Source organism: Panicum virgatum, chromosome 1K (genome assembly GCF_016808335.1).
Source record: "Panicum virgatum strain AP13 chromosome 1K, P.virgatum_v5, whole genome shotgun sequence".
Lineage (NCBI taxonomy): Eukaryota > Viridiplantae > Streptophyta > Magnoliopsida > Poales > Poaceae > Panicum > Panicum virgatum.
In genome coordinates, this window is record NC_053136.1 from 926,702 (window position 1) to 941,936 (window position 15,235).

A 15,235-nucleotide genomic window follows, 5' to 3' on the forward strand; every position below is an offset into this window, starting at 1 on the left:
ACACATACTGCCAGACCTCGGGTCAGAGTATCAACATGGATAAATCTTCTATACACTTCACCAAGGGGGTGAGTGGTGGCATCAGAGAAGAAATCATGGAGACTCTGGATGTGCACAATGAAGCTCTAAGTGAGAAGTACTTGGGAATGCCTACGGATGTTGGTACTGCTACGAATGGAGCTTTCAAGTATCTCAAAGATAGAGTTTGGAAGAAAGTCCATGGGTGGATGGAGCAAACACTGTCAGCTGGTGGAAAGGAAGTGCTCATCAAGGCTGTGGCACAAGCGGTGCCAACCTTCTCCATGTCTTGCTTCAAATTGCCGAGAGGGCTGTGTCAGCATATCGATAGTTTGATGCGAGGCTTCTGGTGGGGGAGTAAGGAGGGGAAGAGGAAGACATGCTGGGTAGAATGGGAGGAGATGACAAAACCAAAATATATGGGAGGATTGGGATTCAGAGATATTGAGCTTTTCAACCTTGCACTGCTTGCGAGACAGGCCTGGCGCATTTTGCAGGAGCCAGTCACGCTCAGCGCGAGGGTGTTGAAGACAGTTTACTTCCCTAATGCAGACTTTTTTGACGCAAAACTTGGCCCATCTCCATCCAGAGTTTGGAGAGCTATCATTGACGGCAAGGGAGTTCGACAGCAGGGCCTAATCAAAAGAATTGGAACGGGTGAGGACACAGATGTGTGGAGAACAAATTGGTTACCAAGAGATGGCCTCATGAGGCCAATCTGCTGCTTGAGCAGTACACCGCCGGTAGTGGTCAGTGAGCTGATCGATCCGGTGAGTTTGTCTTGGGATCTGGATAAGCTGAAATTCCACTTCATACCGATGGACTGGGAGGTAATCAGGAGTATACCCCTATCCACTCAAAGACAGGAGGATTTTTGGGCCTGGCACTATGAGAAATGAGGAGTTTTCTCAGTTCGTTCTGCGTACCGAATGTTGGTGTCTAACCGAGAGCAAAGGACTGATTGGATTGATCACAACCCAGATCAGTCAGATATGAGAGCAAAACATAAGGATTGGACAGATTTATGGAGTGTCAAAGTTTCTTTCAAAGTTCGAGTCTTTTTTGTGGAGACTTGCAAAACAATCGATCCCGACCGGTGATGTCCGTTATCATAGAAATATGGCGCAGCATAGCAACTGCTCCATATGTGGAAGGCCGGATTCCTGGCGCCACTCCTTGCTGGAGTGCAACATGGCCAAGTGTGTCTGGGTTTTGCAAGGTGAACATGTGCTGGAATTTCTAAGTCAGACAGAGCATGAAGATGCTAGGAGATGGCTACAAGAGGCAGTGGCAAACTTAAGACATGAAGACCTTGTGCGTTTGACAGTCACGATGTGGGCGATTTGGTACGCTCGAAGGAAAGTCATTCATGAGGAGATGTTCCAAAGCCTGTTATTTACTCATAATTTTATTGAGCGGTTCTTATCAGACCTGGAAACAACTACGCCTACGGAGGTAAAACAGAGAGAAGGGGAGAGGATCAGGCCTCTGGTGCCGCGCTGGATCCCACCTCCTCAGGGAGTGTTGAAGGTGAATGTTGATGCAGCCCTATCCAAGAATTCAGATATTGCAGCCATGACCGCGGTGGCAAGAGATAAAACATGGATGTTTCTTGGCGCATCAGCTCTGGTTGTTGAGGGAATTACCTCGCCGGAGGTTGCGGAAGCAATGGCTTGCCGGGAGGGACTTGCTCTCGCAAGCGATCTGGACCTGCAGAAGATCAGAATTGCCACGAACTGTGTCAATGTGGTGAAGAACATATATGGGCACGGTATGGGACTTTACGGCCATATCATTATGGAGATCAAGGCAGGGGCGGCTCGGTTTGTGGATGCTCAATTCGTTCACGAAAGTCGGAGTTCTAATGGTGATGCTCATAGACTAGCTAGAAGTTCGGTCTATGAACCTGTAGGACGGCATGTCTGGCTTCTTGCTCCTCCTGATGGAGTTTGTACCAACTATATTTCTTAATTGAAGGTGGTACTATCTCAAAAAAAAAAAAATAGGAGCGCCCCCTACAGCCAGGAGTAATAAGTGGTATAGCCCAGTCAGTCCACTTTTCGGGCTGGGCCTGGGCCTGGGCTATTATTGATGGATCGTCGTCGTCGCCTCCGGTGGTCCGGCGAAATCCATCCACCCACCAAACCACACCACCGGAGTAGGAGTAGAGCACCATCAGGCTGCCCAAAATGCCGTCCCCATCTCTCCTCCTCCTCCGCGCCCCTCCTCCCTCGCCGCACCTCACCTCACCCATCCACCGATGCCTCGCCCTCCCCTCCCCCTCCCTCAGACCAACAACCCGCGCGCCTCTGCGCCTGGCCTCCGCCGCGGGGTCCCGTCGCGCCCCACGGGCCGCCGCCGCCCGCGTCGTGGAGCCGGGCGACGCCGGTGCCAGCGGCGCCCTCATCCCGATCGCGCGCTGCTACGAGGGCCACCTCGCGCGCCTCGACCTCGCCGGCGCCGCGCGCCGGGAGCAGGCGGTCGCCGCCGCGGCCGCCGTCGACGGAGCGGCCGCAGCGGAGGCGCACCTCGCCGCCGGCGCCGAGGCCATGGTCGTTGAGGCGTTCCTCCCCGGGCCCAATGGGGGAGGGACGACCGCATCGTCGTCCACACGAGTGGTGAGTACTGTAGTGATGACTTGTCAGGGGCTGCTCTGCTATTTGAGGGGTCCTATTTGAGTGCAGGGCTGCTGGCAACAGTATCATCTTGCTTGTGCCCATTTTTTACAGATTGATTGATTGCTTTGGATTTCGTTTAGCCATATGAGTAGTAATTGTGACAACCATTCATTCCAATTTCTGAATCTCCACTATCGACTCCACTTGCGCCAAACATGATTCTTATGCACCGCCACCAATGCTGATCGGTCAGGCAGTTAGGCATGAGTAAAGTTTTCACCACACGCCTTCCTCGATGGTTGTGGTTTCACCACCGAGTGACCATATCCACTCTTCATTGTATGGCACCCACCATAGGGAGGAACCTACCAGTTTACTTGTTTGTGTATGCGAATAATTACAGCAGCCTTGCATTTCTGTTTCATTGCCTGTCTTGTGCTGGACCATCAGTAAGTTTTGGCAATTTTGTAGATTTTGCAAGCCAAGGAAGTCAAAGACAAGGCCAGTAAGATAAAGAAACAATTTGGGTCCGAGTTTTTCTCTGAAAACGAACCTGGTTCAGAGACTATGTTGGCTATGGCCTTTAAGCAAGTTGTAATGCAGCGGCTTTCAAACTTTCGGCTCGAGGTCTTCTCCCCAGGTTCAGAGAGAGACTCCCAAGACTTGGGCAAACCACGAAAGGTGCAAATTCACAAAGCTTGGGATGTTTTGTTCTTCTCCACTCAGCTTACTTCTTGCTGAATGCTGATTCGTCAATGTGCAACAGGTGTCCATGGACTTTAGCGTCATTTCATCAGATGAAAAACTTCTGGCTTCTCTTGCCGAAGCCATTTTCTCCTGCGTCATCCAGGATGCCAGCAAGAATCACCTCGGGGCCACAGGCAGTTTGTTTCACAAGCAGCAGCTCAACTGCTCAATTGATTCCTCCGTTTGTATACACAAAATTTCTGAGGCAGAAATAGTGAGAAGTGCTAAGAGATGCCTGGAGAGTTTTCATCTAATGAAGTCTCCTCAGAATGCGCGCAAAATAAAGAATGGATGGTGGCCAGCACCAAATTATGAAAGTTTGGTGAAGATTGGGGGTCATGAGTTTGCCCTTTGGGCCAATGAGTACGTTCCTACCTATAAACTGCAAATAAAAGCCAAAGCATTTGAGAATACTTATCTTGAAGGCCGTCATGAGTCAGAAAGTAATAGGTGGGAAGTTCTCTTGACCCACTCCCAACTGGTACACTATTATTCCCTCTCTTTTCCTTCATTGAACACATTCATTTTCTGGAAATAATAACAGAACCAAGCAAATGTGAAATTTGAACTTGGTCCATAATGTCTTCTAACTTATTTCTGTTCATTTCTACCACTTGTAGGTGGAACTAGGGAGCGTTATAGACATGTACTTCGAAGATCAATTCACATTACCAGGCAAAACTTTCCATCCTTACTGGAATTCAGATCCATCAAAGATTAAAAAGAACAATGTATGATGATACTATCTAGGTCAAAGTTTACTCGCATTCAATATATATTTATCAAACTCTGCTCATTGACAAATTTTGTTTTACACAGGGCTATTTGAACAGCCTTTTTAGTTTATTGGCTGGTAGCTGTATTATTCTTTTTGTCGCCATCTTTGCTCAGTTATGCTGGCCTCGATCTCTTGGAGACAAAAGGCTATTCAATGGAAGTTCAAATGTGTCATCGTCTCAAAGCTATTGTTCTGATATCAAGTCTCTTGATAGCAGCGAGGTACTTATCTAGTCCTTGTGAATCTGTCGTTTGTCCAAGGGAGGTTAATGTTCAGTTTTTAGTGATGGTTTCCTTTTTGCAATACTCTATTGGCATTTAACATAACATCGATTTCAACTAATTACCTGAAGGATAGTTCTCATGCCATTTTAGCTAGTTTCATTTTTCACTTATACGTACTTATAGCAATGGACAAATAAAAACTAACTGTGCCACCCTCTGTTATGACTCAGAAATATTCTGACAGGCTGCATTTCATCTGTTCTAATTAATAGCTGCCACTTCAAATTCTGTAGTTTCAGGATGCAATCCTTTGATGTCTCTTCTTTTTTCAAAGATTAACCAAGTTCTGTTCAAGGAAAATTTGTAATGTGTGTAAGACTGAAATACTAAATTAATGAGCCCACCTGCATAAATGGATCATAGCATAATTACTCTTTAAGCCATTCTATTAGTTTATTATGTGTGCTTCATATTTTGTCTGATTTACTCCTCTTCTCAGATACAAGCTTATTGCACACCTCTTATTAAGAAAATGAAAGACTCATATGGCTGCCCTGGTGATGTAATGGTTGATGCACATATTGGAGCTTGGGTTGGAGAACTGCCTGATTGCTTCAAGGGAATCAACAGCGAGGATAATGCTGCTTCTGACAATGTTCAGCATCCCTACACTTTTAGCCAGGAAAATCAAGCCCAATTGGTGCCAATTAATACTAAGGTGTCTCATTTGGAACAAAATGATGGAATTCAGGAAACCGTGCAGAATATTGCTAGTTTTCAGGTACCTTGTATGTCTTATAAAACAGAGTTATCTTTGTAGTAGATGTCTTTTTTTTGTCATGATAATGTATATATGCTAACTCAAATTTCTTTCTGTGATCACCCTCTGTTTATAATGAATTGCCTTTTCCTTGGGATAGTTGGGAACTTGGAAGTATCAAATCCTTTCCATAAACATATTGGCTATCACATGGTATTTCACGAAATACCTGCTAATTTAGAACACAATTTTCGTTGCCATTTAGTAGTACCTTTTTACCATGTACTGTTCTCTGGTCACATCCCATAAGAAAGAGACTAAATTTCCCCTATTTTTTGTTGGTATACATCAGTTGTTTGAACTTTTTATACTATGGTTTCATCAGAACTTTTTTTTTCTTTTCTTTACTTTAAGATAGTAGAGTAAGAATATAGAACTGTACTGATTTGGTCTTTCTTGAAACAAGTCTTTATGTGGGGTGTGCTGAATTTTCTTCTAAGCTATGCTCGAGGCATCCAGTACTAGTTTTGTATCTGCATTTTGAATTATATGGTACCAAAAAAAACTCTTGAGGTTGCAACCCACTAGTTGATTCACTTATTCGTAGGTGGTCATGTCAGAAGAAGGTAAAGTAGTGGGATTTCAGCCAACTAACCGCCCAGCTGTGAACCATTGGTCAACAAACCCACTAGCTACACTTCTGTATCAGGGGCGAACACTTTCTCCAGGTACTTTACTGTAACAATGGGCCTTTGTTCTTATACGTACGAACACTGATTATTAATTGCATCTAATTCTTTAAAATGGATATTTTCAGGTATTCTGGAACCAAAGCTTAAAATTTCTCGTCCAGCTAAGGCTGTCCCAATTGAATTGTTGATGTCGGTAAATCAAGATTCCTTTTTTGCTTTGGCAAGGCCTTTTCAAGATCAATGGTAGCAGAGGTGCTATATCACTTTTTTTCCTCCTCTGCTTGCTTCATATCAAGTTGTTTCTTTTCCTAATAAATATGGTTTATATTAATCACCATTACTACCTAGTTATGCAAAAGCTTGTAGTTGCTGACTTTCTCATATCGAGGCATTTACAGTTTTACGCGAATGGCAGCATGTCTTAATCTGATTTGCTTCTTTTTTTGGTCAAATACGTGCCTAATGAATGTATGTCATCAACAGAATGAAAGATTTAGTTGCTCTGATGATGTAATGGTTGATGCAAATATTGGAGCTTGGGTTGGAGAGTTGGCTGACTGCTTCATGGGCATCAATAGCATGGATAGTGCTGCTTCTGATGATGTTCAACATCTGGATGGTTATATCCTAGAAAAATCAACTGCAGTTTGTGCCTATTAATTTTCAGAAGGGTTGTTTGGAACGAAATTATACAACTCAGGAAACCCTGCCTAATATTGCTAGTTTTCAGGTATGTTTGTCTGGCTTAAGTTCTAAGGGGGATTTCTCTTTGTAGCATGCGAAGATGTTCTGTACCTTCTATTATGGCAGCCTATCATCTGAGATTTATATTTGTTTTATGATTGATTATGATTGAGTTGCATATGGAAGTTGGAACTTGGAAGTAACCTTTCCTTAACATATCAACTGTCACGCCATTTGTAAAGGTTCCATGTGCATGTTGAAGTAGAACACACTTATTTTACTGTCTTGTAATGCCTTTTTGCTGAGTATTGAATTGTTCTTTGGTTTTTGACAAGGAAAAGACTGCATTATCACTTTTGCTGGTACATGTCATGGCCTTAGCCCAGATGTGGTCCAAAGGCCAAGTGGAAGGAGTTCAATCCTAGAATCTCTTGCTGTCTGGCTCTAGGTGCCAGCCTCCTCCGGCCAGATCGCCACTGCCCCTTCATGATTCACCTATGTAGGTGATTATGTCAGAAGACAGTTGAGTTGTGGGGCTTCAAGCAACTAGCTGCCTATCTGCCTATCTGTGAGCCATTGGGGGAAAAAAACTGCAAGCAAATTTATGTTGTGAACTGGAACGCTCTATCCAGGTACTAGAACAGAACCATGGACTGTATTCTTAACATTTGTTTTAACACCACTTATCTGTTTGTCTAATACTTTGAATTGGATAATGTCACTATGTTAGCCATTCTGGAGGCAAGGCTTAAAATCTGTCGCCCAGCTAAGTTTGTTCCGGACTCCTGGTTCAACTATTAATGCCTGTATATCCAGATTCATTTTTTTTTTCGCTTTGGTGAGGCCAAATGAAGACCAATGCTAGCAAAGGTGCTTTATCACATTCCATACCTGTCACCCAATTTCAGTTTGTCTTATCCTGTTGTCTCATGAACTTACTGGCAATCCATGGAATGGTATGAACTCGCCTTTTGTTTTTTTTTCAGAAAAACAAATTGCACAAAACCCATCTTATGATTGAATGAAGGTGATGTTGCCGATTGCCCCTCTGCCATGCATCTTCCAGTCTCCTCGGCAAGGTGCTCGATTGTTCGGCTATGTTGGCTGGCACTGCAGATTGCTCTTCCACTCCTTCCCGCTGCCGTTCCAAGTCACCAAGCCCAGCAGCAAATTGGTCTGCTGCCGTCAATCCGGTTCCGGTGACGTCGAACTCCTTGTCCACCAGGCTAAGCTGGCGTAGACAGAATGACATATCGGTACAGGGCAGACCCCTCTGCGCGGTGGCAGGCCTGCCACTAAAGAAAATGCAATCTTTTGTTTACTGAATTTAAGTTCACAACGTCTTTTAGATATAGATTTCTCCAATCGAATTCATTATTGCATCATCTGTGATAATTTGGTTCATTCTATCTGTCTGGTGGACGGCGTCCCAGTACAAATATTCACTGGGATCTGCACAAGTTTTCCAGCCTCTGCATGTTTGCCCTACTTCAATTGTCCCTGTTCCACAGCAGCATCTCTGTCTCTGTCAGCCCTGTAGAGCCAAAGATTCATGAAGTCAGTCGTCCCAGTACCCCTTGTACTCTTCTTAATGTTCTTCCCAAAATTAAAGAACGAACATCTCTGAATTATATGGCGAAACGTACCCAAGTCGTTGGGTTCTGTCGTTGCTTTGGTTATGATTGTGTAGATATCGATGAAGGCAGCTCTGGTATCTGGTTCATTCTTCAGTAGTTGCACAAGTTTGAGTAGCTTCTCGTTGAATGAAGCTGCTAGCAGATTCATGTTTCCATGGCATTTATCTGGACCTGTGCCTAGCAAAGTTCTGACAATAGGTAAGCACCCAATTGGAGGCAGTCCAACAAAGATAAATCTCCTTCCTCCAAGTTTTCTCATTTCCTGAAAAAATGGCAAGGGTTGTTCTCATCTATCTTTTTTGAAGGAAAATTGTTCTCATCTATCTGCTTCCTCCAAGATCTATCAGACTCAAGGTTTGGTAGGCGCATACCTGGGTATAGTTAGCAACGCGTGCTATCAGTTGATCCTCGTAGCAGTGCTGCTGGCAATCTTGTGCTGGCAGGTTTGAGGGGAGATAGTGAAACAGCAGGTCAGTTGTTCCTGCGCTTATGAAGAAGGTAGCCTTCCTCACAAGCTGCTCTGCTCGTCTAGGTCCCGCTCAACTTTTGAGTTTTCTCTTGTAACGCAATAGGCCTTGTATTTGATTGGAAAATGAAAGTACATTCTACCATGCATGTCAAAGAAGAAAACACAGCCAGTTAGTACCAAATCAAATCAAATGCATACGTCCAACAGCCAAAATTTGATTGGAAGAGGCTGATCTACCTACCGATCTCTTTGCAGTGGCGTCGTCGTATCCGGAGCCTGCTGATGCAAAGCTCACACCTGTTACGAGCTGCCCTGGTTTCAACTTGGGGTCAAGGAAGCCTGGGATGCTCCCCCCTATGCCAAGCTTCTCCGCTGCAAATAAAGCCACAAGAACCGTGAACAGCTCGCTACACATTGCTGATTGCTCACCTTGTGGGCAAAACATGAACACTCAGATCTGTACGAGTGACCTATGCAATGTGTCTTCTCTTATTAATATACGCCGAACCGTAAGATTCAAGATCTTTTTAAAGAAAAAAAAACCTATACAATGCATTCAGACATATATACGTACCTAGTAGTGGCGGATCCATTGGAACAAGGGGAGCTAGAGGAGGAGAAAGTGAAGGGAGAAAAAGAAGAAGAGGAAGAAAAAGGCTTCAGCCCCCTATGGCTGTGACCTGGATCCACCACTGGTACCTAGGATGTCAGTGACGAGGCGACCATTGCTGAAGCGGCCTGTGGGCATGCCTCCGTAGAAGCTGACGCCGTAGGGAAGGAAGTTGGCCTTGGCTGCCGTCTGCAGCCGGTTGTTGTTCCCTGGATCCACCGTCGAGTCTCCGAACACCAGCATGGTGCTCCGGCCGGTAGCGGTCGCCGTTGGCGTGGGTGGATCGTCGTCGTCGTCTTGTTGGTGGCCCAAGGCTGCGCCGCGGTGGAGCATATGTATGACGAGGAGTGCCACTGCAATCACCGCCACCCTCCTCATCTATCCACTGATCGAGTTGGTAGGTACCAATGGATGGATGCTTTTGGACCTGCTAGCTCTAGGATGGATCTCTCTCTCTGATGAAATTGCATTGTGTGTGATGCTTGGTGCTATCTATGTGGTTCGTGTCGATCGAGGCTGCTTCGTGTGACATGACTACCGCGGCCTAAACCAAACATGAATGCAATCCGTGTGACTTCCAAAATTTAATTGAAATCCCCGGTCGCAATAGTAAACTGGACTGGTTCAGACTACACTGTACTTGTAGCTGTTGGAAGCCAAATGGTAAAAAGAGCTATATTATATCCAGCTAGTTTCAATTTGAAAGGATGTGGTGCTCTAGACTAAGAGGGGGAGGGGGTGAATTACGCACTCTAAAAACTTAGACCTATAGCTCCAACTAGTTTGCACAAAACTTAAACTAAAACATGCTATCTAGATGTGCAACTAGGTTGTTCTAGTGTGAAAACCCTATCCCAAAAGAATTTAGCAACCTATAGTCTTTTCTATCAAGAAACTATTCTATGAAAGTAAAGGCACACAAAATGCTAGTATGAAATGCGGAAGCTTAAAGAGCGGGATAGGAGATAGCAAACTCTTGACGCGGGTGTTTATCCCGTGGTTCGGTTAGCCACAAAGGCACACCCACATTCACGTTGTTGTAGCACTCACTAAGAGTATTGCTACTCGGCCACCAAGTCTCTTCCGTGAACACAATCACGGTCACCTTAGCCCCGGGTTCCACTAAGGAGCTTCTCCACAAAGGATGGGGGTCTCCACGTCCCCCGCACAAAGATGTCGTCGCCGCTCCACACCAAGTCGGAGAGTCGAGGACGTTGCCGGCGAGCTTCACGCTCCAAGGTGCCGGCGCACCAAGCTTTTGTTTTGGTTCGCTAATGAACCACAGCACAAATGCTCTAAGCCTTGCAATCTCACTCACTAAGAGCTAATCCTTTACACAACACTCTCAAAGTGTGCTAAGGGCTAAGGATATGATCTTGATGCTTTTGTATGGCTTGGAGATGTTCTTGGATGTGTGTGGGATGTCCAGCAACTCCAGCAATCTTCAAATGGCCGGGGTGAGGCGTATATATAGGCCACCAAGTCTTGTAGCCGTTGCACCAACGGTCAGCTGAAAATCTGCGTATCACCGGAAGAACCGATGCCTCTGGCAGGGGTAGCGTCGGTTCTTCCGGTCACTCATAAACCGAAGTAGCCGTTGAAATCCTGACAGCTGATGCAGTGACCACCGGTTGAACCGATACTTTGTTCCGATGCATCACCGGTTCATCCGGTGCTTAAGAATCTTCTCCTGACAGCTGACGTCATTACACCGATGGTATGCACCGATGCTTCACCGGTTCAACCGGTGCTGAAGAATCTTCTCCTGGGGTCTTGACATCGTCTCTGGAACATAGGACGCCCAATGCACCGATGCCCCCTTTTTGACCTGTCGGTTCAACCGGTGCCTAGGCTGACTTGGCTTTGATTCCCTCCTGCACCAAAACTTCATTAGTGCTGGTTCTTCCGACAAGCGTCGGATGCACCGATGCTTAGGCATCGGTTCTTCCGGTGCTCCTGCTCCTGCTTAGGCAGCGGAACCCCCGTAGGGGCGGCCCTTAGGGCCTTGCTACGCCTTTCTTCTCTTTCTCTTTGTCATCACTTGGACCTAAATGCCTGAGAATGTCATCTTAACAATCATATTAGTCCAAGTGTTGTGTTGTCATTCGATCACCAAAATCACTTGAAATGGCACAAATGGTGGCATGTTCCTTACACAATTATTATTACATCACAGGGCCGGGCATTGCTGTAACGATCCTAGAAAATCAAATAGAAGTGCCCAAAGGGTAGGTTGGAAAACACTAACAAAGTGCCGCGGGAAAAAGAACACTCATCTAAACTTATTCTACCTACTCACTTGTGTAAAAAGAAAATCAAAGAACTGATCTATCCAGTAGAACCTCTAATCCTATACCTATAGGCAAGAATCTGTAGGCTGCTCATTCTCATCGCAATGCTGTGTAGACTGATCGTCGCCGCTGTGGCCACTGCCGCTGCACGCCTTTGCAAATCTGCCCTTGACTCGGTTTCGTGTGTCTGCTCGCACCTTCCGGGAGACGTACATGATCTGCTTGCCAAACCTGCAAATGCAATCGCAAAAATGATCTCAATTGAAGGAGTAGTACTAATAACAGCAATCCACCAATGGATGAACTGAGTGGACGCATACTTCCTGTTCTTCTTCTTGTCCTTGTACCTCTGCTTAGCCTCCTGCCTCTTCTCGAGTTGCTTGGTTCTTGCTTCCATGTCCTGCCCTGATGGTGGTTTCTCCGGCGCCGACGACGCCACTAGCAGGGCCGCCGCCTCCGCCTGATATTGGTGGTAGCCGCCCGTCGACGGGCTGCTTACCACCGCTGGGACCGGCGGCTTCACCTCGAAGTCGAAGCTCAGGTGTCTAGTCGGGAGCACGTCCCGTGGCAGCATCGGCATGCCGGTGCCGTAGAACGTGCTGCCCACATTGCTGCTGTTGTTTGCAGTGGCCACTGAACTGAACTGATGCTGATGCTGATGATAAGCTGCAATATTGTTACCGGCCATAGATTCCAGAACGGCATCAGTCGACGCAATAATGGGTTCCGAACAGGATGCGATTAACGGGTGATCATAACCCAACGATGGCGACGCCTGTGGCTGACAGTACCGAACAAATGTATGAGCAGTATGGTACCAGCAAATGTCAAGGACTGACTACTCGTGCAACGTTTTATATATGCGCTACATATATGAGTTATTTTTGCATTTACCAACTCTCTATTGATTTACCATTCAAACTCCAAATCAGATTCTCCATGGATCTAGCTTGAAGTAAGCTTATAAGTTAATTAATCATTGAAGCTTTAAATTCTACATAGATCTTGAACAAGACCTCATCGATCTAGATGAAACTTGTAATAATGTAATGCTTGCAATAGCGATGAACTTGAACATCATTCAGAAATCAGAACATGCATGGGATCGTTGAGTGTATACCTCGAAATTAGGTCCTTCTCTGCGACCCATCAGATTGAAGGAGTTTGTCAAGTTGGAGTCGTGAACAATGAAGTTGAAGTCATCATCGTCGAGTCCTGCTGCGTCGTCGAGGTTGGGCCAGTCTTGTTGCATGAAGAGCTCATCGCCATCGCCGGTCGGTAAGGCTGGTAATGACGATCCGATCATCTGAGCATCAAAGGCCCCTCCGGTTTCGATGAGACTGCCTGGTAGTAACTATGCATCAAACAGAAATGGAAAGCAGACAAGTTCACGGGGTCTATCTGCTGCCTAGAATTCGGCAGATGCAACCCGCGAGGGAAGGACAAAAAAACAAGAAAAAGAGAGATGAATCAGAATTTTTTTCATTTCACCGTTGCCTTCTTCGATCATTTTGATCGAAATAAAGGAAGTACGTTTTTTTAGATCAAAAACTATAGATAGATCGTCTATATACCTCATCACTAGTGTCCGGCCTGGTGATATTGCCATCGCGCCAAGAGCTGCTGCTGCTGCTCGGCAAGTCCGGCAGCAGTTCGACGTTGATTAGGTCGGGGACCCACTCCGCCGGCGCCGGCGACAAAGGCGGCGGGGCGGCGGTGTCACACTCACAGTAGAGGATGCGCGCGAGCTCCGCGGGGTCCGGGATCCCCGTGTAGGCGCGCGCGGCGCGCCTGGCGTGGCGGTCCGCGTCGCAGCCGACGGCGCGCGCGCACGGCGCGCAGAGCAAGGCCTGGTGGTGGGCGCAGCGCGCGGCGGCGGGCGCGGCGTGGCAGCCGTCGCAGAGCGGGGCGCGGCGGTGGTCCTGCGCGGCGGCGTGCACGCGGACGTCGCAGGGCAGGCAGAGGCGCGCGCCGTGCTGGGCGCAGTGGAGGAGCGCGCGCAGCGTGGAGCAGCAGGCGCAGAGGACGTCGGCGCCCATGGTGCCGGCGCCCTCCTCCGGAGACGTATACGTACATGGCGCGCCGCCGGCGGCGAGGCTGGGGTGGGTGGTGCCTGTCGTCGCAGCACTGGCGATGGATCGAGCGAGGGGGTTGCTGGTTGGTGGCGGCCAAGGCCAATCGACAAGGGCGGCGGAAGTGGATCCATGCCAGAGGCGGAGTCTCTCTCTATATATATACATATACATATATATATATACACAGTAGCGCTATTCTACACCCAGCCAACCTAGCATCCAAATCCACCGGCCCAACTCCCATCCGCCCACCTGTTCCGGCCCAAACCCGGTCAGCTCCCACCCCCTGTCCCCACGAGGAACCCGCGAGCGCGAGCCGCGAGACGCGCGGAGCGCGGCGAGCGGCGAGCGCGAGCCGTTTCGTGCTAGCTTCTGCGGCACTCGCTGCGGGCTCCGGGGCACGGCGTGGTGCGCGGCATTGGGAGTGAGCAAGCGCAGCGGCGGCGCGGCCTCGCGGGGAGCAGCAACGGCGCGGCCTCGCGGGGAGCGGCGCGGCCTGCGCGATGCTCGGGGCACGGGGCGCGCTAAGGTGGCCGCGCGCGGCGAGCGGCGGCGGCCGGCACGCGTAGCTGCGGGGCGAGTGACGCACGGGATGGGAGGAGCACGGCGTGCGGCCGCGGGGACCAGCACGGATGGAGAGCAACGCACATGGGCGATAGCTCCTGGAGGAGAAGCAAAAAAGGATTCCCAATAATTACTGAAGCAAAAATCGATTCATGTTAATTGAAGAAATTTGCTTCTATCAGTAATGGACTACGCCTCCTAATATCACTTCTCTCCGGTTGTTTTTGTTGAGATGATTTGATTAATTTTTGTGTAGCTCAGTAGTAGCTGGTCTCTTCATGATTCAATTACTGAAGAAAATTGATTTCCAGTAATCATGCGATCCCTACAAAATGCCACTAGTTCGGTAGTTTTTTTTAAGGTTTTGGTAGTACTAATTACCGAGCTCTTTTAATTCTATGTAGCTCTATAGTTCGGTAGTCCAGTAATATGTATTTGCGAACCTAAGGGCTCGGTAGGCTGTGGCTCAGCTGTGGAGCGGCGGAGTGTGCTCTTGCACCGAAAGGCTGTTTGTGCAGGCTGCATTGAAGCGAGCAGAAGAGTTTGGATATAAATTACTGAATCTTCCTGTTATGATACTGAATCATTCTGACTTCTTGATGAGCTAGTAGTTTTTGTTATTAGTGAGCTCTATTCAATTTCATGTAGTTTGGTAGCTAGTATTTGGTTGTTTGATCCAGTAGTTAAGTGGTTTCTAAACACAGTTCAGTATTGCTGAGCTAATGAGCTCTCTCAATCATCTGTAATTTCCAGTAGTTCAGTAGATCGGTATTTCGGTAGTTTAGTCGTCTAGTATTTTTTTTTCAATAGTTCATAGACATCAACTTTGAGTCATTGTATGTTGCATATGAGTTCTACAGAGTGTATATCAAGCTTACTGGTTTCCCTATCAAGAAGAACATGACAAAAGGAAGGATAGGCAACAATTCAATTGCTCGTTCAAGGGCAGGCACAATACCAAAGTTGTGCTAGAACAGCAGGGGGATGAAGGGCGTGCACCATTGTTGAATTCAATAATTCAAATATTGAACTACTGGATTGATGAATTACTAAGTCAACATACACATA

At 47.2% G+C, this 15,235-nt stretch overlaps 2 protein-coding genes and 1 pseudogene across 8 annotated transcripts; 1 reads left to right on the top strand and 2 right to left on the bottom strand.

The window, feature by feature from the left end:
* Positions 1-2,088: 2,088 nt before the first annotated feature.
* LOC120683967 lies at positions 2,089-7,391 on the top strand. Of its 5 annotated transcripts, none has more exons than XR_005679400.1 (11): positions 2,094-2,636; positions 3,108-3,317; positions 3,403-3,864; positions 4,004-4,114; positions 4,203-4,382; positions 4,885-5,166; positions 5,753-5,873; positions 5,963-6,089; positions 6,321-6,567; positions 6,857-7,153; positions 7,252-7,391. XR_005679400.1 is itself a non-coding variant. In XM_039966793.1 (9 exons), the coding sequence occupies exons 1-8, from the start codon at positions 2,208-2,210 to the stop codon at positions 6,082-6,084; spliced, it is 1,917 nt and encodes a 638-aa protein (XP_039822727.1). In that variant the 5' UTR covers positions 2,094-2,207; the 3' UTR covers positions 6,085-6,089; positions 6,321-6,568. The 5 variants fall into 5 exon arrangements, 1 of the variants encoding a protein (XP_039822727.1); XR_005679265.1 differs by having other exon boundaries at positions 6,863-7,153; XM_039966793.1 differs by lacking the exons at positions 6,857-7,153; positions 7,252-7,391 and having other exon boundaries at positions 6,321-6,568.
* Positions 7,392-7,523: 132 nt separating this feature from the next.
* Positions 7,524-9,782, bottom strand: LOC120685922 (annotated as a pseudogene).
* A 1,536-nt stretch (positions 9,783-11,318) lies between these two features.
* LOC120686738 (putative zinc finger protein At1g68190) lies at positions 11,319-13,719 on the bottom strand. 3 transcript variants are annotated; one of them, XM_039970461.1, is made up of 4 exons: positions 13,103-13,719; positions 12,649-12,936; positions 11,849-12,194; positions 11,319-11,759 (listed from the first exon to the last, which is right to left on the bottom strand). In XM_039970461.1, the coding sequence occupies exons 1-2, from the start codon at positions 13,565-13,567 to the stop codon at positions 12,883-12,885; spliced, it is 519 nt and encodes a 172-aa protein (XP_039826395.1). In that variant the 5' UTR covers positions 13,568-13,719; the 3' UTR covers positions 11,319-11,759; positions 11,849-12,194; positions 12,649-12,882. The 3 variants fall into 3 exon arrangements, with proteins under 3 accessions (XP_039826395.1, XP_039825087.1, XP_039825699.1); XM_039969153.1 differs by having other exon boundaries at positions 11,849-12,309; positions 13,103-13,362; XM_039969765.1 differs by lacking the exon at positions 13,103-13,719 and having other exon boundaries at positions 11,849-12,309; positions 12,649-13,077.
* Positions 13,720-15,235: the final 1,516 nt, after the last annotated feature.

What these genes read in the sequence shown, in the direction of transcription:
- LOC120683967 (XM_039966793.1), top strand. Translation starts at nt 2,208, where the DNA reads ATGCCGTCCCCATCTCTCCTCCTCCTCCGCGCCCCTCCTCCCTCGCCG. An exon ending in ACTTGGGCAAACCACGAAAG is followed by an intron (nt 3,318 to 3,402) that starts GTGCAAATTCAC and finishes AATGTGCAACAG; the next exon opens with GTGTCCATGGACTTTAGCGT. An exon ending in CAAAGATTAAAAAGAACAAT is followed by an intron (nt 4,115 to 4,202) that starts GTATGATGATAC and finishes TGTTTTACACAG; the next exon opens with GGCTATTTGAACAGCCTTTT.
- LOC120686738 (XM_039969153.1), bottom strand. Translation starts at nt 12,834, where the DNA reads ATGATCGGATCGTCATTACCAGCCTTACCGACCGGCGATGGCGATGAG. An exon ending in GAGAAGGACCTAATTTCGAG is followed by an intron (nt 12,310 to 12,648) that starts GTATACACTCAA and finishes CGGTACTGTCAG; the next exon opens with CCACAGGCGTCGCCATCGTT. An exon ending in GACAAGAAGAAGAACAGGAA is followed by an intron (nt 11,760 to 11,848) that starts GTATGCGTCCAC and finishes TTGCATTTGCAG; the next exon opens with GTTTGGCAAGCAGATCATGT.